A 21,320-nucleotide genomic window follows, 5' to 3' on the forward strand; every position below is an offset into this window, starting at 1 on the left:
CACAAACATACCAACCAGCTAAATCACAGTGACATATTTAAAGGGAAATCATGCTTTACATAAAAAAAATAATAATACAGCATAAGGAATTTCCACCCAAGCCAGTTTAAAGCTTAATAATATCAAAAATTAATTTTACGTTTCATTTGGAAGCTGCTATAATTTTCTAAAACTCTTAAACAATTCTATACAAGATGGCAACCTGGCAGTGTTCTATACAACACCCCCAGAAATGTAATTTCTTGCTTGTGTGATTGGCTAACTGATTTTCTCAGACTTCTGCACAGAATTTCATTTTGGTGAGCTAACTCTCAAGGTTTAATTACCGTATTTATCGGCGTATAACACGCGCCGGCGTATAAAACGCACCCCAAGTTTAGGAGGGAATTTTAAGGAAAAAAACTTTTAGGAGGGAAGTTTAAGGGAAAAAAAACTTACATTGAAATGCCCATCAATGCAGCCTTGTCAGAGGCATTGCAGCCTTCTCAGTGCAGCCTTGCCCCAGTGCAGCCTTGCCCCAGTGCAGCCTTGCAGCCATGTCAGTGCAGCCTTGTTAGTGCAGCCTTCCCCAGTGTCCATTGCAGCCTTGCCCCAGTGCAGCCTTGCCCCAGTGCAGCCTTGCCCCAGTGCAGCTTTGCCCCAGAACAGCCTTGCCCCAGAACAGCCTTGCCCCAGAACAGCCTTGTGATCCCCGCTGATTGTTTGCGATTACGCCGACATACACATCCGAGTGTACAGATTTAAATATGGCGCCGCGGAGGGACTCGGCGGAGCAGAGATACACACAGCCGAGTGTACTCGGATTTTCTTGGCTCTGCTCACAGTCACGCCCAGTCCCGCCCTATGATAGACATAACACACTGTGAGCAGAGCCAGGGCTAGTTAAAAACACCTGAACACCTGTTCAGGTGTTTTTAACTAGCCCTGCAGGAAATGTCATTCTTGTATGTGTGCGCTGTAAAATATTTTGTACTGTTTGTAGGTCTTATAGCAGCACCATCTTGAATTTAAATGCATTGTATGGTGTGCCCCCCAAATATGTTCTTGTATGTTGTAATAGGCCCTGACCAGGTTTTTGGGCTGGAGCACCCCTCCCCCTCCTCATTACCTCCTATTTAGTGGCCACCAGTGTTTAGGATGAATCCCTTTCAGTTCTCCCACATAGAGGAGTTCAGCTCCCAAGGTTGAGACAAAGGATCTTCCATTCTATTACTAGTGTAGGACCCACTAATTCGGGGTACTTTGTCGCAGTAAGAGGGCTTAGCACTATATGACCATATAGTGTGACCAAACCCTCGTATTTTTTGAATATGTTCAGGTGTTTTTAGCCTTGCAGGAAATGTCATTCTTGTATGTGTGCGCTGTAAAATATTTTGTACTGTTTGTAGGTCTTATAGCAGCACCATCTTGAATTTAAATGCATTGTATGGTGTGCCCCCCAAATATGTTCTTGTAGGGTATGGTAACAACCTCCACGCCCACCAGGTCCTACGCTGACTGTCCGGAAAGCGCCATTCTTTGCAGTAAGATTCAAAGGAAAATACAAAGGATTATAGAGTAATATTAATATAAACACCTATTTATTTCATGCAAATATACTCACAAGGCTCTCAGGGTAACAAAAGCTCACAGACACCACATTGTGGTACACCAGCGGGTGTGATGATGTCATAGGCCGCTAGCCCCTTCCTACGTGTTTTGTCTATACAAGGGACATCCTGTACTGTCAGCATGCAGGGGAGTTCAACCACAGCTCTCTGACACAAGGTACTCTCAAGAGGTCTGAGCCCCTTGTGTATCAGACCGCTGTAGAGCTGGCCCACTGCTTGTGTTTGAGATGAGAGCAATTTTCCAATTTTTCTACATGCTGCCAGAATTTAAACCATTGTTGCAGCATTTCGCAATTGAGAAAAAGTAAAAGCGCCCCATTTATATTACTGTACATGTAACCTGACTAAGTTACAGTAATGCATAGCAAGAGCTCAGTTGGGCTTTAACTAGCTCTAAGGTTTATGGATATCTCTGCAGGGTTGTAAACGTTGAACCGCTTTTAGCGAAGACCCTGACATAAAACAGGGTGTTACGATTCTGATTTCATTTGTTAATCCCTTCACTATGAAAACATATACCTTTGTGGCTTTATATAAGTGAGCTGGAAAATCAAGTTTCTTGTACTAGGCTAGAATCCTCTTATTGAACAATGCAGTGGGAGTGCAACTGAAAATAAACCAGTCTTTCCCGTTTCAGAAAAAATTACAATCCCTTCTTCTTTGCTGCTGTGTCACTTGCACGGTGTGCTGACTTGCTTCGCTAACAATGCTGTGCAGGAGGTGAAACCATTCTGGGAACTGTACTGCTTATTTCCATCATTCTGGATTTTAGGACTGAGAAGGCTGTATAATCCATAGGATGAAGCTGTGAAGTAAATACCATCTCTGGCCAACATGTTCAAACGCTGGTGCCTTGGTTGTTGTAGTACCATCTCACAGAGGGTAAAGCATTATTTTCATGAAAATGGCTTTGAGCTCAAGATGCTGTTATCATTTGCAGGGCCTCTGGTAAGTCAATGATATATTATTGACTTTTTTAGATACTGATATTTTATGATGATGATTTATAGTTTTTTTTTTTTAATAACCTCACTATTATATTTGACTGTTAAGTTGTCCTGTCCATCAGTTTCACCACATTTGGTAATAGCAGATAGAATGAATATAGGATACAAGCACATTTTCTTTTGCCTTTTTTCCCTTCCAAAGATTTTTATTGAAAGATCAACATATGGTAACAAGTATAATGTATTAATTAAAGGTATTTTAGTAGTTACATGTAAAATAAAGAAGCAGGTTACGGCATTGTATTAATATAACACACAGATGGTAATGTTAATGTTAGATAAGTTCCCTATTTATAAAAATGATACAGAGTTTTCAGACTGTTTCAATATTAGCTAACATTAATATTTAGAGGATTATTATCAGTTAATGAAAGCAAATTAGGTCTATTTGTGTCTGAGTTCTTATGTGTGTTAAACATTTGAATAAAGTATATGTATCAAACTACTGAGTGTGATATTTTAAATATATTCCATATCACCTGTTACTGTTAGATACCTTATGAAATGATAATAAGAGAGAAATAAGAAAGAGAAGAAAAAAGAAAGAAAGAAAATAAGACCTCTTTCGCACTGGGGCGCTTTGCAGGCGATACAGCGCTAAAAATAGCGCCTGCAAAGCACCCTGAAAGAGCCGCTGCTGTGTTTTGGGGCTTTCACACTGGAGCTTTGCGCTGGCAGGACGGTAAAAAAGTCCTGCTAGCAGCATCTTTGGAGCAGTGAAGGAACGGTGTATACACCGCTCCTTCACCGCTCCTGCCCATTGAAATCAATGGGGCAGCGCGGCTATACCGCCAGTGCTTTGCGGTGGTTTTAACCCTTTCTCGGCCGCTAGCAGGGGGGGTAAAACCGCCCCCCGCTAGCGGGCAAATACTGCCGCTAAAACGACGGTAAAGCGGTGCTAAAAATAGCGCCATTTTACCGCCGGCACCCGCACAGCCCCAGTGTGAAAGAAGCCTAAGGGTAAGGAAAGGTGGGGGGGACAGAGGGCATGGGGTGTTCCGAAGGCATAATCTATTCTTATAGTTTTATCATTGTTGCATATAAAAATGTTAGTTACCATGACTGGAGTACCTGGTGGTCAAAGTTTATAGGTAAACAATGTGTGGTCCATGGTTTCCATAGACCTTCATATCCTTTCAGATTTTCTTTATCTAGGGCTTCCATTTTTGCATGCAACAATGACAATTCATTCTGTGCCTGGTTTCTGCTATAAAATAGGGCACAATCAGCGCAAACAAATGTAAAATCGCAAAAAGTATGCCAGCTGAACACTTTAGGTAATCACATATGCCTAAAAACGTATAATAAAATGGGGGTAAGTGCAGCGCAATGAATGAAACTAAAAAACAATCAAAAGTCCAATGCACATCCGGAGTGTGGTGGCTGTCAAATATCCTTATGACAAATAAAAGATGTGTAGACTCCAATGATACAATTGGTCATATTCAGCTTCACCCAGATAAACAAAAATGCGCTACCAGATTCTGTGGGCCTCTGCAAGCAGAGGTCAAACTCACATGTATCCCCACAGGGATGATGGTAATTCCTGGTTCCATCACTGGGATCCTCAATGAAGCCTCATGATACAACCGTCCAGCAGGGGGATGTCAGAGGTGTGGATGACCAGGCCAGCAGAGATGTATAACAAATGGGTATTGACTGCTCCAATGCATATAAGAAATGGGGACACAATCACAATCAAGTGCACTCCGTATATTTATTATAAAAAGTCATTGACAAAAAATGAAAGCAAAAACGAGCGCTCAAGGGCGCAACACTTTAAAAGGATGGGCAGCAGCACAATCACTGATCACGAACACAGTGTGGCAGCGGGTGACGTCCGCAAGTAAGACCCCCCCCCGTATGCGGCGTTACATCCTGACTGGACTTCGTCAGCGAGGGGTCCCCCGGCCAAGGGAAGGAAAAGATAATTTTCAAAAATAAATTAAAATATGAAAATAAATATAAATAAAGTACCAAGTGGTTAAATAACCTCTGTGCAAATATGCCAAGTGTTGAACGAACAACGGGACTGATTAGTCCCAATACATCCTCCAAAAAATGCGTTTTGAAGCTATATAGTCTCATTAGTACTTTAAACAAAGTAAGGTGCTTCTGTGCTAGTGAAAAACTTTTTTTGAAAGGTATGCATTTGAAAATAAAAATATAATATATATATAGTCCCAACAATAAATATCCAAAATAAAGTGCTTCTGTGCTGGTGAAAACAATAATTGTGTTGGTATTTCCACTTTGCAAAGGTGATCACAGCATGCATGTTTTATCCGTGCTCTTATTGTGACTGCACTCACCGGAATTTCCCCCCCCTCTTGGGGTATGGAGCATTCACAGTATATGCCACTGTGCAGCACTCTGGAGGCTGGATAATCCCCGATGTAATAGCAGTTTTCACTCTTGTCCCATAGATCATATAGAGCATAGGAGAAAAGGATTCCAATAGTGTAATATTGTTTCAACTATTTATTGCTTAAAACCATGAAAAAAGTACTCACGTTCAGTGAAAGACATAAAAGCATTTGTTGCTGACACAAAAGCCGGTGACCGGAAGTGATGCAAGAGTGTATGCTGACCCCGCCCTACGCGTTTCATCACTGACGTCATCTGGAGCATGCGCCGCACTTGCCTCATCTCCTTTTTATAATGAATCGTAACCTGAATAATTAACATTGACGGTGGCCATTTTGGGTAAGGTATTGCAGACCGAAGTCCGCACCTGTATAGTATATATGCGCTTATCGCGGCGGCCATTTTTGGTGAGATAAGCCCGCAGTTGTAAACTTTATTTACGTTTGGCGCGGCCATTTTTGATGTATTCAAACAGCCTGTAATCTTGTGACGTATATTTCCCGCGGTCATGTTTTATGGGATTATGCAGACTGAAGTCTGCAATCCAAGTGATTTAAATCTATGCTAATAGCGTTCTATCACGGAGTTCATGTTTCATAAGGTTTAATGGGATGTTATGTCGACGACTGAATGCTCTATACCGTCACTCATTTGGAGTTACATTAATAGATTACAATGCTAAACGATTACGATACATTATAGGTTTAAATACAATGTAGAACTATAAATTTAAAATATAAGAACCTTTGTGCATTAATTTTGTGCATATGCCGAACAACCAATGGCAATAATCTGTAATTAATATACCCCTACACATATTAAAATATACCAAAAAAATTTTTTTACTTTACAATTTCCAGAAAATGTTTAGAAAAATATCTAGAAAAGGGCTTTTAATAGGAAACATTTAGGAAGAATATTGAGAAAATTATTTTAAAATATTAAGTAGAAAGAGAGTAAGAGGAATTATGGGGGAAAAAACCAAGATAAAATGTATTTAAAATTGAATTCAAATTTAAAATAAAAAAAAACCTGTGGTAAAAATGACATGTATTTTTCTAAAATAAGTGTTATAGTCCCAGAGGCCTAGATGTAAAGGGACTCGTTGAACTAGGGCCCCTATTTAAATTGCTAATCGCCCAAGAAGGGGATATTATTCCTAAAAATTTGTTAAAAAACAATTCAAATCTACATCTATGTTCATTCCTATGGGCTGGAGAGTGTCTAATTGGAAAATCCATTTTGTTTCATTTTGGGAGACTTTAATTTTCTTATTTTCCCCCCTCCAATGTCCTTTGATTTTATCTATGCCATAAAAGATCATGAATGCTGGATCCCTATTGTGATGGTCCCTAAAATGTCTAGAGACGCTGTGTTTATTAAAACCATTTTTAATGTTACTTATATGTTCCCGGATCCTTACATGTAGTTCTCTTGTGGTTCTGCCCACATATTGTTTATGGCACGGGCACTCCAACACATAGGTTACATGTGTACTTTTACATGTAATAAACTCTCTTATGTTGTATTTGGTTCCATTGGCTTTAGAGGTGAAGTCAGTTTTTTTCTTACTAGTTTTTTTGCTAACCCTACATGGGAGGCATATTCCACATTTAAAGAAGCCCTTTAGTTGACTTGATATTTTTATCTGCTTTGGCGGATCCAGGGCATTATGTACCAATCTATTCCTAAGGTTTGGTGCCTTTCTATAGATAAATGTAGGTTTTGACGGTATAATGCTTTTTAGAATTCTTTCAGATTGTAGAAGTCCCCAATGTTTTTTTATGATCATTTCCAATGATTTATGTTGTATGTTGTATCCCGTTAGGAAAGCCATATCCTTATTTTTATTATTTTTCTTCTTGTAATTTTCATTTGGTTTGCCAGATTTCTATTCATAGTTTTTACTTTTTCCTTCAATATTTCTAATTCCCTTTTGTTATATCCTTTTTCCATAAATCTTTTTATAATATCTGCTTGGGTGTTGTAGTCGTTAATATTGCTACAATTTCTGTACAATCTCATTAGTTGGCCCTTTGGTATGTTGCTAATCCATTGACGATGGTGACAACTATTGGTCGGGATGTACCCATTTCTGTCCATCACTTTAAAGAAGGTCCTTGTGTTGATACGTCCATGTTCCTTATAGAGCTGTAGATCTAAATAATCTATTGTTTGTTTATTCCAAGAACCCGAGAAGGTGATGCCATATATGTTCTGATTAATTTCATCAAAGAAGGTTTGTAGTTCAGTTTCCGTTCCCCTCCACACAATGACGATATCATCAATAAATCTCTGATACATTTTTAGATTACTTCTCTATACGCTAAATATTTGTTCCTCTTCCCAATGGTTGAGGAACAAATTGGCTACGCTGGGGGCATACTTTGCCTCCATAGCTATGCCCTTTGTTTGCACAAAGTATTCCCCTTTATGCCAAAAATAGTTGTTATTCATGGCTAATCTTAGGCCTTCTAAAATAAATTGTATTTGTTCATTTTTCATATCTGTTTGTTTATACAATGCCCATTCCACACTGTTGATTCCATCTTCTTGTACTATGTTGGTGTACAATGAGTTGACATCTATTGTGACTAGGATGTCAGTGGGCTCAATTTCGAGGTTCCTTAATTCATCGATCAGCTGAATGCTGTCTTTCAGGTAAGATTTACCCTCTTTTACCAATGGTTGCAAGTATCCATCTATGTACAATCTTAGTCTGGCAAAAAGTGAGTCTATTCCACTAATTATTTGCCTTCCTGGTGGTTTTGTTGGATTTTTATGAATTTTGGGGTTATAATATATCACAGGTGTTTTTGTTGCCTCTGGTACTAAAAAAGTAGTTTCTTTCTTGGTAAGAATTCCTTTATCTTCACCTTTCTTCACAAATGATTTGAGTTTCTTTTCATATTCAATTCTTGGATTTCCTTTCAATTTTTTATATGTATCTTGGGCCCCTAATAGTTTATTCATCTCAAGTTCATAATCTTTCCTATTAAGTATAACGAGTCCTCCTCCCTTGTCCGCCGGTCTTATAATTATATTTTTCTTTTTTTCTATTTGTTTTATTGTTTTCCAAATGTTGTTTCTTTTTGATTTCGTTATTTTTAATTTCCTAATGTCACCTTCCACCATTTTCTTAAAAACTACCAAACTCTCATTTTGTTGCAACTTTGGATTAAAAGTAGAATTGTTTTTTAATTTAGAATGTTTATAGATGGTGGCTTCCTTGGTTCCCTGTTTCTTTTCCTTTGTAGCAAAGAATTTTTTTATATTAATTTTTCTAACAAATTTTTGTAAATCTATATATGCTTCAAATTGATCAGATTCCTTGCAGAGGTCCACAGAATCTGGTAAGCGCATTTTTGTTTATCTGGGTGAAGCTGAATATGACCGATTGTATCATTGGAGTCTACACATATTTTATTTGTCATAAGGATATTTGACAGCCACCACACTCCGCATGTGCATTGGACTTTTATTGATTTTTGCAATGTTTAGTAAAGCCCCATACACACCATCAGATTTTCTGCTGATTTTTGTCTTCAGATTTACCAAAACAATGCAGTGCAAGGGCCTGCCTGATTGCATACAAATTGAACTCCTAAGGTTTGACCTCATATTTTGGTAAATCAAAGATTTTGGTAAATCTTTGGTTTTGGTAAATCTGAAGACAAAAATCAGCAGAAAATCTGATAGTGTGTATGGGGCTTTAGGGAGTTTTCCATGCTTTAGTTATTGTCTGTTTAACGGCCGTCATAAGTTGTATGACTAGCTTGATATGTTTACGAGTCATGTAATCAGGTTTTATATTTAAAAGGGCAATTTCTGGATCTGGTATTATTGTTATTTCAAACATTTCTGAAGCGAGTAAAAAAACCTTTTTCCAGAATTTTTAATAGAACAATTCCACCACATGTGTATATATGTTCCTTGTTCTGAACAGCCACAAAAGCAGAGACTTGAGTAATCAGGCGCAAATTTAGCTATTGTAGCAGGAACCAAATACCAGCGTGAGAGTACCTTGTAGGTGGTTTCAATATCTATCACATTAGGAGAAAAAGATTTGATATTGGACCAGATTACAGACCATTCTGTTTTATCTATAGTTCAAGATCAAGATCTTTTTCCCATTTCACCACATAAGATGGTATTTTAACATCTGATTTAACTAGTAATGTGGAGTATATTGTTGATATGAGACCTCTGGCATGAGAGTCTTTCATGCATATATTTTCAAACTTCGTAAAATCATCTACAGAGTCGTCAATGCTTAGGAAAGGAATACAAAAGTTCTTAATTTGAAGGTAACAAAATATTTCTGATTGGGGAGCCCAAAAGACTTGTTAAAGTCTGGGAAGGACGGATAGTTGTATTTAGGATCATGTGATGTAAACATGTTATACCTGCTTTGGGCCAAGCCCGAAAAGATCTGGGATAAGTCCATGCTGGATAGAAAGCTGGGTTTTTGAGAAAAGATAGAAGTGGATTTTGTTTGGATTGCAGACCATGAGAGATTTTGAGTCTATCCCAGATAGCTAGAGAATGTTTAGTGATTGGGTTTTTTAAAGTTTTACGATCTATGGGACGTAACCATAAAATATTGTGTATGGAGAGAGGGTCACAATCTATTGCTTCGATGGTAACCCACAAGGGAATCTCAGTTTTGGAGTGATATTTTATGGAGTGTGCTAGTTGAGTGGCTTTATAATATAATGAAATATTTGGAAATCCTAGGCCACCATGGATTTTGTGAAGGAATAAGGTTTCTCTAGATATTCATGGTTTGAGTTTCCCCCAAGTAAATTTTATACGATTTTGTTGTATTATTCTAAGGAAATAGGCCGGGATGTGTATTGGAAGAACTCTGAAAAGGTACAGGAATTTAGGAAGTATGGCCTACTTTTTGCCTTTTTAGCTCTTTATGAACTGTACCCTATACCTGTTAAAAGATAATCCCAAACTTTCTTGCAACACCTTAATGGTCTTGGCTCTTATGGTCAATTTTCTTTTTTCTCTTTGAAGTCTAAAACCATGCAATGTAAAGCTCCTCAGAATACAGTAGGAATACATGACAGACTTTTTTAACTGTAGTATAACAGCTGTTCATATTCTTTACACTGTATTCTTTCAAGTTTGAGGAAAACACATAGGTCTGAGAGTAAGGCTGCTTTCACACTGGACAAAAAGGAAAAGGTCTGGTGTCACCCGCAAACCACCTCCATCCCAATATATGCAAGAAAAAACAGGAAATCGTCCCGGGACTTTAAATGAGGTGAATGTGATTAGCCAACAATTGACAGAGTAAATGCAGTCTCAAACAAAATTTATTAAAATAGTCATGCAAACATAAACATGAATCATAGCCAAGCCACTGAAATGATACATACAGTAGAAAATGTCATTACACGTATCAAGGTATAAAATGTAAATTGCAGAGTACACATGCATAAAAAGTATCCCAATGCGCTTCGTAAGACCATGCTCGCTTCATCGGGTGTAGATGCATGTATAGTACATCTGTAGGGGGTATAATGAACCAAATAAGTATTAACACAGACATGGTATCATGACAATTAGTCAAGAGGGTCCAAAAACGTATGGCCCTTTACTCACCAGAGGCTGGATCAGACTACCAATTGCTTGATACCCAGAGGCAGCATTAATGAGCGTCAGGCTTGGGAGGTGAGGTGGCAGAGGAAAAACCAACCCAACAGAGTACAAACGGGGGGAAGACATGGCCAGGATGGGGGAATGTGTCACCAAAAATCTCCCAGTATCCATTAATAATGTCAACTGAAACATAAATGCATATGTAGCAATAGGTGCTGCCATACCAGCATAGAAGTATAGTAGTATATGATAAGAGTATGTATAGGCATGAACCAAACTGGTTCAATAATGGTATGAGCTAGGAATCTAGGGGACAATGAAGAAAAAATAAATAAAAATAAAATAATTATAGAAATAAAAAAAAGGACAAAAACAGTGTGATAAAGTGTGTGTTCCGTATAGCATGTATCCAAGTCCATTGTATATGTCAGCTGAGATAAAAATATATGTATGTCAGTTAGTACTATACCAACAGAGTAACCATGGATTATGCAATGTAATGAAAAAAAAATATATATACACATACAGTGCCTTGCAATAGTATTTACCCCCTTGGCTTTTTACCCATTTTGTTACATTACAGCCTTTAGTTCAATGTTTTTTAATCTGAATTATGTGTGATGAATCAGAACACAATAGTCTAAGTTGGTGAAGTAAAATTAGAAAAATATATACATAAAACTTTTTTTCAGAAATAAAAAAATGATAATTGGGATGTGCGTATGTATTCACCCCCTTTGTTATGAAGACCATAAAAAGCTCTGGTGCAACCAATCTTCAGAAGTCACATAATTAGTGAAATGATGTCCACCTGTGTGCAATCTAAGTGTCACATGATCTGTCATTACATATACACACCTTTTTGAAAGGCCCCAGAGGCTGCAACACCTAAGCAAGAGGCACCACTTACCAAACACTGCCATGAAGACCAAGGAACTCTCCAAACAAGTAAGGGACAATGTTGTTGAGAAATACAAGTCAGGGTTAGGTTATAAAAAAAATATCCAAATCTCTGATGATCCCTAGGAGCACCATCAAACCTATCATAACCAAATGGAAAGAACATGGCATAACAGCAAACCTGCCAAGAGACGGCCGCACACCAAAACTCCCGGACTGGGCCAGGAGGGCATTAATAAGAGAGGCAACACAGATACCTAAGGTAACCCTGGAGGAGCTGCAGAGTTCCACAGCAGAGACTGGAGTATCTGTACATAGGACGACAATAAGCTGTACGCTCCATAGAGTTGAGCTTTATGGCAGAGTGGCCAGAAGAAAGCCAGTAGCAAAAAACAAAATGGCACGTTTTGAGTTTGCGAAAAGGCATGTGGGAGACTCACAAATCTATGGAGGAAGGTGCTCTGGTCTGATGAGACTAAAATTGAACTTTTGGCCATCAAAGAAAACACTATGTCTGGTACAAACCCAACACATCACATCAGCCAAAGAACACCATCCCCACAGTGAAACATGGTGGTGGCAGCATCATGCTGTGGGGATGTTTTTCAGCAGTCGGTATTGGGAAGCTGCTCAGAGTTGAGGGAAAGATGGATGGTGCTAAAAACAGGGATATTCTTGAGCAAAACCTGTACCACTCTGTGTGTGATTTGAGGCTAAGGCGGAGGTTCACCTTCCAGCAGGACAATGACCCCAAACACACTGCTAAAGCAACACTTAAGTGGTTTAAGGGCAAACATGTAAATGTGTTGGAATGGCCTAGTCAAAGCCCAGACCTCAATCCAATAGAAAATCTGTGGTCAGACTTAAAGATTGCTATTCACAAGCGCAAACCATCCAACTTGAAGGAGCTGGAGCAGTTTTGCAAGGAGGAATGGGAAAAAATTCCAGTGGTAAGATGTGGCATGCTCATAGAGACTTATCCAAAGGGACATGAAGCTGTGATAGCCGCAAAAGGTGGCTCTACAAAGTATTGACTTTAGGGGAGTGAATAGTTATGCACATTGACTTTTTCTGTTATTTTGTCCTATAGTACCTGACCGCAAGAATATGTTTCCAGCGCGATCCCATCGCACTGGTTTTCGGCGACAGGATACTGTACATCTCGCGCTGGCTCGCTCATCGGGAAAGGAAAACTGTTTTTTTTTTAAACAGCAATTGCTGTTTTAAAAGAGATTGATTGGTGGGTATGCCCACCATTAGAATACCTCCCTTCATCCACCCACTTCTAATGATGGGCATACATGCACCATTTATATATGCCGAAGCATGAGGGCATCCGCCCCAAAAGTTAGGAGCAAATCGCTCCTCCGCCCCTGCTGCCCCCATGCTTCGGCATATATCACCTCCGACAGCGCTGGAGTCACGGCTTTATGTATCATGGGAGCAAACGCTGTTGCTGTCAAGATGAATAAATCTGCACTGCAGCTGAATGGCGTACCTGAAAACAAAAAAAAGGTTAACAATAAAACACAGTAAACAGTAAAGTATAAAAGTCCATGAAAAATCAAAGTCCATGAAAAATCAGTGTTCATTTTAAAGGCTTATATGCAAGTTATTGTCATAAAAAGTGTTTGGGGACCTGGGTCCTGCCCCAGGAGACATGTATCAATGCTTAACCACTTCAGCCCCGGAAGGATTTACCCCCTTCCTGACCAGAGCACTTTTTACAAATTGGCACTGCGTCGCTTTAACTGCTAATTGCGCGGTCATGCAATGCTGTAACCAAACGAAATTTGCGTCCTTTTCTTCCCACAAATAGAGCTTTCTTTTGATGGTATTTGATCACCTCTGCCGTTTTTATTTTTTGCGCTATACACGGAAAAAGACCGAAAATTTTGAAAAAAAATGATATTTTCTACTTTTTGTTCTAAAAAAAATCCAATAAACTCAATTTTAGTCATACATTTAGGCCAAAATGTATTTGGCCACATGTCTTTGGTAAAAAAAATGTCAATAAGTGTATATTTATTGGTTTGCGCAAAAGTTATAGCGCCTACAATCTAGGGTACATTTTCTGGAATTTACACAGCCTTTAATTTATGACTGCCTATGTCGTTTCTTGAGGTGCTAAAATGGCAGGGCAGTACAAAACCCCCACAAATGACCCCATTTTGGAAAGTAGACACCCCAAGGAAATTGCTGATAGGCATGTTGAGCCCATTGAATATTCATTTTTTTTGTCCCAAGTGATTGAATAATGACAAAAAAAAAAAAAAAAAATTACAAAAAGTTGTCACTAAATGATATATTGCTCACACAGGCCATGGGCATATGTGGAATTGCACCCCAAAATACATTTAGCTGCTTCTCCTGAGTATGGGGATACCACATGTGTGGGACTTTTTGGGAGCCTAGCCGCATACGGGGCCCCGAAAACCAATCACCGCCTTCAGGATTTCTAAGGGCGTACATTTTTGATTTTACTCCTCACTACCTATCACAGTTTTGAAGGCCATAAAATGCCCAGATGGCACAAACCCCCCCCAAATGACCCCATTTTGGAAAGTAGACACCCCAAGCTATTTGCTGAGAGGCATGTTGAGTCCATGGAATATTTTATATTTTGACACAAGTTGCGGGAAAGTGACAATTTATTTATTTTTTTTTTTTTTTTTGCACAAAGTTGTCACTAAATGATATATTGCTCACACAGGTCATGGGCATATGTGGAATTGCACCCCAAAATACATTCTGCTGCTTCTCCTGAGTATGGGGATACCACATGTGTGGGACTTTTTAGGAGCCTAGCCGCGTACGGGACCCCGAAAACCAATCACCGCCTTCAGGATTTCTAAGGGTGTACATTTTTGATTTCACTCTTCACTGCCTATCACAGTTTCGGAGGTCATGGAATGCCCAGGTGGCACAAACCCCCCCCAAATGACCCCATTTTGGAAAGTAGACACCCCAAGCTATTTGCTGAGAGGCATGGTGAGTATTTTGCAGCTCTCATTTGTTTTTGAAAATGAAGAAAGACAAAAAAAAAAATTTTTTTTTTCTTTTTTTAATTTTCAAAACTTTGTGACAAAAAGTGAGGTCTGCAAAATACTCACTATACCGCTCAGCAAATAGCTTTGGGTGTCTACTTTCCAAAATGGGGTCATTTGGGGGGGGTTTGTGCCACCTGGGCATTCCATGGCCTCCGAGACTGTGATAGGCAGTGAAGAGTGAAATCAAAAATTTACGCCCTTAGAAAGCCTGAAGGCGGTGCTTGGTTTTCGGGGTCCCATACGCGGCTAGGCTCCCAAAAAGTCTCACACATGTGGTATCCCCGTACTCAGGAGAAGCAGCAGAATGTATTTTGGGGTGTAATTTCACATATTCCCATGGCATGTTTGAGCAATATATAATTTAGTGACAACTTTGTGCAAAAAAAAAAAAAAATTTGTCTCTTTCCCGCAACTTGTGTCACAATATAAAATATTCCATGGACTCGACATGCCTCTCAGCAAATAGCTTGGGGTGTCTACTTTCCAAAATGGGGTCATTTGGGGGGGTTTGAACTGTCCTGGCATTTTATGCACAACATTTAGAAGCTTATGTCACACATCACCCACTCTTCTAACCACTTGAAGACAAAGCCCTTTCTGACACTTTTTGATTACATGAAAAAATTATTTTTTTTTTGCAAGAAAATTACTTTGAACCCCCACACATTATATATTTTTTTAAAGCAAATGCCCTACAGATTAAAATGGTGGGTGTTTAATTTTTTTTTTTCACACAGTATTTGCGCAGCGATTTTTCAAACGCATTTTTTGGGGAAAAAACACACTTTTTTACATTTTAATGCACTAAAACACACTATATTGCCCAAATGTTTGATGAAATAAAAAAGATGATCTTAGGCCGAGTACATGGATACCAAACATGACATGCTTTACAATTGCGCACAAACGTGCAGTGGCAACAAAATAAATACATTTTTAAAAGCCTTTAAAAGCCTTTACAGGTTACCACTTTAGATTTACAGAGGAGGTCTACTGCTAAAATTACTGCCCTCGATCTAACCGTCGCGGTGATACCTCACATGCATGGTGCAATTGCTGTTTACATTTGACGCCAGACCGACGCTTGCGTTCGCCTTAGCGCGAGAGTTTTTTTTCTTTATTATTTTTTTGCTTTTTTATCTTATTTTAAAACTGTTCCTTTCATTTTTTTTTTTTTTAATCATTTTTACTGTTATCTCAGGGAATGTAAATATCCCCTATGATAGCAATAGGTAGTGACAGGTACTCTTTTTTGAAAAAATTGGGGTCTATTAGACCCTAGATTTCTCCTCTGCCCTCAAAGCATCTGACCACACCAAGATCGGTGTGATAAAATGCTTCCCCAATTTCCCAATGGCGCTATTTACATCCGGCGAAATCTAAGTCATAAAATGCTCGTAGCTTCCGGTTTCTTAGGCCATAGAGATGTTTGGAGCCACTCTGGTCTCTGATCAGCTCTATGGTCAGCTGGCTGAATCACCGGCTGCATTCTCAGGTTCCCTGTTGAGACAGGAGAGCCAGAGAAAAACACGGAAGACGATGGGGGGGGGGGGGGCATTCTCTCCCACTGCTTGTAAAAGCAGTCTAGAGGCTAATTAGCCGCTAGGATTGCTTTTACATGAAAGCTGACCGCTGGCTGAAAAGAATGATACCAAGATGATACCTAAACCTGCAAGCATCATTTTGGTATAACCACTCAAAGTCGTGAATGCTGTACCTGAAGACAAAAATATGGCTAACAATAAAGCACAGTAAATGGTAAAGTATAAAAAATTGCATACCAGAAAAGCAAACATGATAAAACATAATAACAATAAAACATTGCAGAATAGAATACAGTAAAAAAGAGCAGAACAATAGAGAGAATAGAGAGAGAGAGAATAGAGAGAGAACAATAAAACGACAACTATTACTTTTTATTTTATATTTTTGTTTGTGTTTTTTTTTTTTTTTTTTTACACTTTTTTTGTAACTGTAACTTTTATAACTGTAACCGGTTCCAGGTTCGGGTCTCTCAAAATGCGATGGCATCTTGGGAGACCCTGTGAAAGTGTGTCCTAGTCTGTGCAATGCTGTACCCTACGCTAATACTCAGCTAGTGAATGGTAGCATTCAAAACATTCACCAATGCAAAGACCAGGATTGTCAGGACAGGAGGGACAATAATAGCGGGTGTCACGCCTATATCCGCGCTTGCTGCAGACACGACATCTTTTTTGGGGGAGTTCGTTGGGTAGGGGTACTAGGGGGAGGACATAAAGAAAATGCCTCTCATGCAGCCGACTGCATTTGGTTGGGGATGTGAATGGGGGAAGTACGGGCGCTGCAGAAGCGGTGGGTTCCCAATTAGGATTGGCGAATGCAGCAGGAAGGGCATTATGGGCACGACGGGCCTGTGTTTGTCTTCTTTGTGGCAGCGGGACACTACTTGTGCTTGCCACCTCACCAGCTTGAACTGCACTTATGGGACTCGCCACGTCACCAAGTGTTACTGCAGTGCTGGTTTGACTATGACCGGGGTGTACTAGGCCGCTGGCGCTTGCCAGTTCACCAAAACGCTACCAAAAAAACTGTTAACGATCGCAGGGATCAGGCCTGACTCTGCGAACGCTGCAGTTATGCGTTTAGTGTTTTGTAAGTGACAGTGATCGATCGATACTGCACTTGGGTGGGCTGGGCTGGGCCGGGCGGAGGGGCAAAACGCAGGTGCTAGCAGGTATCTGGGCTGATCCCACTAACACTGCGTTTTTGGGAACCCTAAACTGCTGGGGATGCCAGTATAGATCTGATCGGATCAGATCAGATATTGATCAGTTCAGATACTATACCACTAAGGGAGGTGTACGGTGCGTGCGTGGGTGTTAGCGCTACTGGCACTAACCTGACGCTGCCTGGGGCTGGTGCTTGCCAGTTCACCAAAACGCTACCAAAAAAACTGTTAGCGATCGCAGGGATCAGGCCTGACTCTGCGAACGCTGCAGTTATGCGTTTAGTGTTTTGTAAGTGTCAGTGATCGATCGATACTGCACTTGGGTGGGCTGGGCTGGGCCGGGCGGAGGGGCAAAACGCAGGTGCTAGCAGGTATCTGGGCTGATCCCGCTAACACTGCGTTTTTGGGAATCCTAAACTGTTGGGGACGCTAGTATAGATCTGATCGGATCAGATATTGATGCGTTCAGATACTATACCACTAAGGGAGGTGTACGGTGCGTGCGTGGGTGTTAGCGCTACTGGCACTAACCTGACGCTGCCTGGGGCTGGTGCTTGCCATTTCACCAAAACGCTACCAAAAAAACTGTTAGCGATCACAGGGATCAGGCCTGACTCTGCGAACGCTGCAGTTATGCGTTTAGTGTTTTGTAAGTGACCGTGATCGATCGATACTGCACTTGGGTGGGCTGGGCCGAGCCGGGCGGAGGGGCAAAACGCAGGTGCTAGCAGGTATCTGGGCTGATCCCGCTAACACTGTGTTTTTGGGAACCCTAAACTGCTGGGGACGCTAGTATAGATCTGATCGGATCAGATATTGATCCGTACAGATACTATACCACTAAGGGAGGCGTATGCTGCGTGCGTGGGTGTTAGCGTTACTGGCGCTAATCTGACGCTGCCTGGGGCGACGCATATCACCGCCGGGCGATCAGGGGGCTAAATCTTTATTCGGCGGGTGCCCTGACACTATAAAAAATAAACAAACTAACCAGTGTCACCCGTAACGGTTATACAGTGATCAGTGGTGAAAGGGTTAACTAGGGGGCAATCAAGGGGTTAAAACATTTATTAGATAGTATATGGGGGTCCCTGTCGCTATAAAACGCTGACGGCGAACCTAAATATTTACCTCACTAACTAGCGTCACCAGCGACACTAATACAGCGATCAGAAAAATGATCGCTTAGCGACACTGGTGACGGGGGGTGATCAAGGGGTTAAAACTTTATTAGGGGGGGTTAGGGGGGTACCCTAGACCTACAGGGGGGTAATACTAACTGTCCTAACACTGTAAATGTCACAAACTGACACCAATACAGTAATCAGAAAAAAAAAAAAAAAAAAAAAAAAAACCTGCTGGTGTCAGTTTGTGACAGGGGGGGGGGGGTGATTGGGGGGGGGGATCGGGGGGCGATCGGGGGGGGGATCGGGGTGTTTTGTGTGCCTGGCATGTTCTACTGTGTGTGTAGTGTGTTGTGCACTTACATTGCAGTCTTCTCTCCTCGGCCCGGAACGGAAAATACCGAGCCGAGGAGAGATGACATCATTTCCTCTGCCTCTGTGTACAATACAGAGGCAGGGAAATGATCCCATTGGCTGAGAGCGATCGCGAGGGGGGGGCCACGAATGGATGGCCTCCCCCTCACCTCCGATCGCCGGGGGAGATTTGCCGACCGCCGCTGGCACCGGGGGGGGGTCCGATCGGACCCCCCACCCGCGGGCAGGCAAGGACGTACATGTAAGTCCTTTTGCCTGCCCGTGCCATTCTGCCGACGTATATAGTCGTGCGGCGGTCGGCAAGTGGTTAAAAAAGTTTTAAAAACAGTTTTTTCGGGAGCAGTGATTTTAATAATGCTTAAAGTGAAACAATAAAAGTGAAATATTCCTTTAAATTTCGTACCTGGGGGGTGTCTATAGTATGTCTGGAAAGTGGCGCATTTTTCATGTGTTTAGGACTGTCCCTGCACAAAATGACATTTCTAAAGGAAAAAGTCATTTAAAAGTACTCGCGGCTATAATGAATTTTCGGTCCCGGCAATACAGATAAAAGTAATTGAAAAAAAAGGCATGGGATCCCCCCAGTCCATTACCAGGCCCTTTGGGTCTGTTATGAATATTAAGGAGAACCCCGAACCAAAAAAAAAAAAAAAAATTGCGTTTGGGTCTCTCCAAATTCCATACCAGGCTCTTCAGGTCTGGTATGGATATTAAGGCGAACCGCTCCATTCCTTTAGGCAGTGGGTCTGTTATGGGATCAACTGGCAGTAGCAGTTAATGGAAAAGCCTGATAATTCTCCGAAGTCTTTGTTAAAGGACATGACGTTTTGTAGTGTGCCCTGTGTGTCCCCCAAGTAAAGTAGAGTATCATCTGCATACAGTGATACTACATCTGTGCCCGTGTTCCACTTGAATCCTATTATGTTTGTATCTCCTTGTATTCGCGCCGCCAGGGGTGCCAAGGCCAGGGCAAACAGCAGGGGTGACAAAGGGCACCCCTGTCTGGTGCCTTGAAACAGTGGAAAAAGTTCTGACAGCTCCCCATTAATTCTGATCCTAGCCGATGGTGCGGCATACAGTAATTGAACCCATCTGATAAAGTTAGCTCCTAGTCCCATATGTTCTAGCACTTTCCACAGGTAAGGCCACTCGACACTGTTGAATGCCTTAGCTCCGTCAAGTGAAAATATAGCTCTGCTGCCCAGGTTGTCAACAGGGAGCTGTAGGTTCAAAAAAAGCCTCCTAATGTTTTGGGCTGTAGATCTAGTGGGTATGAACCCTGACTGGTCCCTGTGCACTAATTTGTGTATAACCTGAGCTAATCTGGTTGCCAGCATCCGAGCCAGTAGCTTAATATCTGCTGTGAGCATGGAGATGGGCCTGTATAAATCTGGCGAGGCAGCATCTTTACCTGGTTCGCTTCATTCATAGAGCTGGGGAGCGTACCCTCTTTGAATGCCTCATTGTATACTTTTAATAACTCGAGTAACAAGGTATCTGCATAACGCTTGTAAACCTCTGATGGAAGACCATCCATTCCGGGAGGCTTGTTATCATGCAATTGTGCCAATGCAGCTGATAATTCCTCCTCAGACAATTGCTCATTAAGCAGAGCAGCGTCCGAGGCGGACAAGTGAGGCAGCTCACACTTCACTAAGAACTCATCTATCTGCGCTCCTGTAGGCTCTACTTTAGAAGTGTACAGAGAGGCATAGAATGATCTAAAGATTTGCAGTATATTTGAAGTCAGTTTATCAAAACATCAGATAAAAGGGTGGGGTCAACAAACCCCGTGCCTGTGATCAGACAGACAGAAGGGGAAGTCAAGGGGAAACGATAACTTCTCACCTGCCAGCCTGAATGATGTCTTTCAAGCGCTCTCTCCTCTCGGTCTAGCCATTGTGCTGCTGAGGTAGGGCAATCAAAAAAGTGTATCTCCCCCAGGGCAGCCACCCTAAGGCGTGCAGGATACAACATTGCATATTGTACGTTAAGATATTGGAGCCTCTTTTTCACATCAATGAATTTCGCATGTTGCTTTTGCAGCTCTGCCGAAAAATCTGGAAACAGAGATATCTTGGAGTTGTCAATGGCCAGGTTGCCACTCATGGCCCTAGCCTTGGATAGGATAGCATCTCTGTCTTTATAATTTAGTAGTTTGAAGAGAAACGGGCGTGGATGATTGCCCAGCGGCAGGGGGCGCGCTGGGATTCTGTGTGCCCTTTCTACTGCAAAAAAAAAGTGGAGAGAAGGCCTCCTTGCCAAAGGTAGTTATCAACCATTGTTCGATGAAGGTGACAGGATTTTTGCCCTCAGCCCGTTTAGGGATGCCCAGAGCACGTACATTATTGCACCTCATGCAATTTTCTAGGTCATCTAAGCGTGCGGCGTGCTGGGCTGTGAGATGGCAATTGTATTGCAAGTCTCTCTGCGTGGGGGCCGTATCATCCTCTACTGTACTCATTCTGCCTTCTATGGCAGATGTACGTTCCCGCAGTTTCTGCATGTCATGGCGCACAAACGAAATTTCTGCCTTTACCCCTTTAAGTTCATCAGCTAAAGCA

The 21,320-nt window shown here is 41.2% G+C and overlaps 1 protein-coding gene across 1 annotated transcript in view; it reads left to right on the plus strand.

Moving 5' to 3' along the window:
- Positions 1-2,240: 2,240 nt before the first annotated feature.
- LOC141128137 (multidrug and toxin extrusion protein 1-like) overlaps positions 2,241-21,320 on the plus strand; it is a 228,124-nt gene continuing 209,044 nt past the window's right edge. Inside the window, exon 1 of the mRNA XM_073615236.1 lies at positions 2,241-2,558. Within this exon, the coding sequence (XP_073471337.1) occupies positions 2,445-2,558 (114 nt within the window). The 5' untranslated portion in view covers positions 2,241-2,444. The remainder of the gene's footprint in view (positions 2,559-21,320) is intronic.

This window comes from Aquarana catesbeiana, linkage group LG02 (assembly GCF_042186555.1).
Source record: "Aquarana catesbeiana isolate 2022-GZ linkage group LG02, ASM4218655v1, whole genome shotgun sequence".
In the NCBI taxonomy this organism is placed as follows: domain Eukaryota; kingdom Metazoa; phylum Chordata; class Amphibia; order Anura; family Ranidae; genus Aquarana; species Aquarana catesbeiana.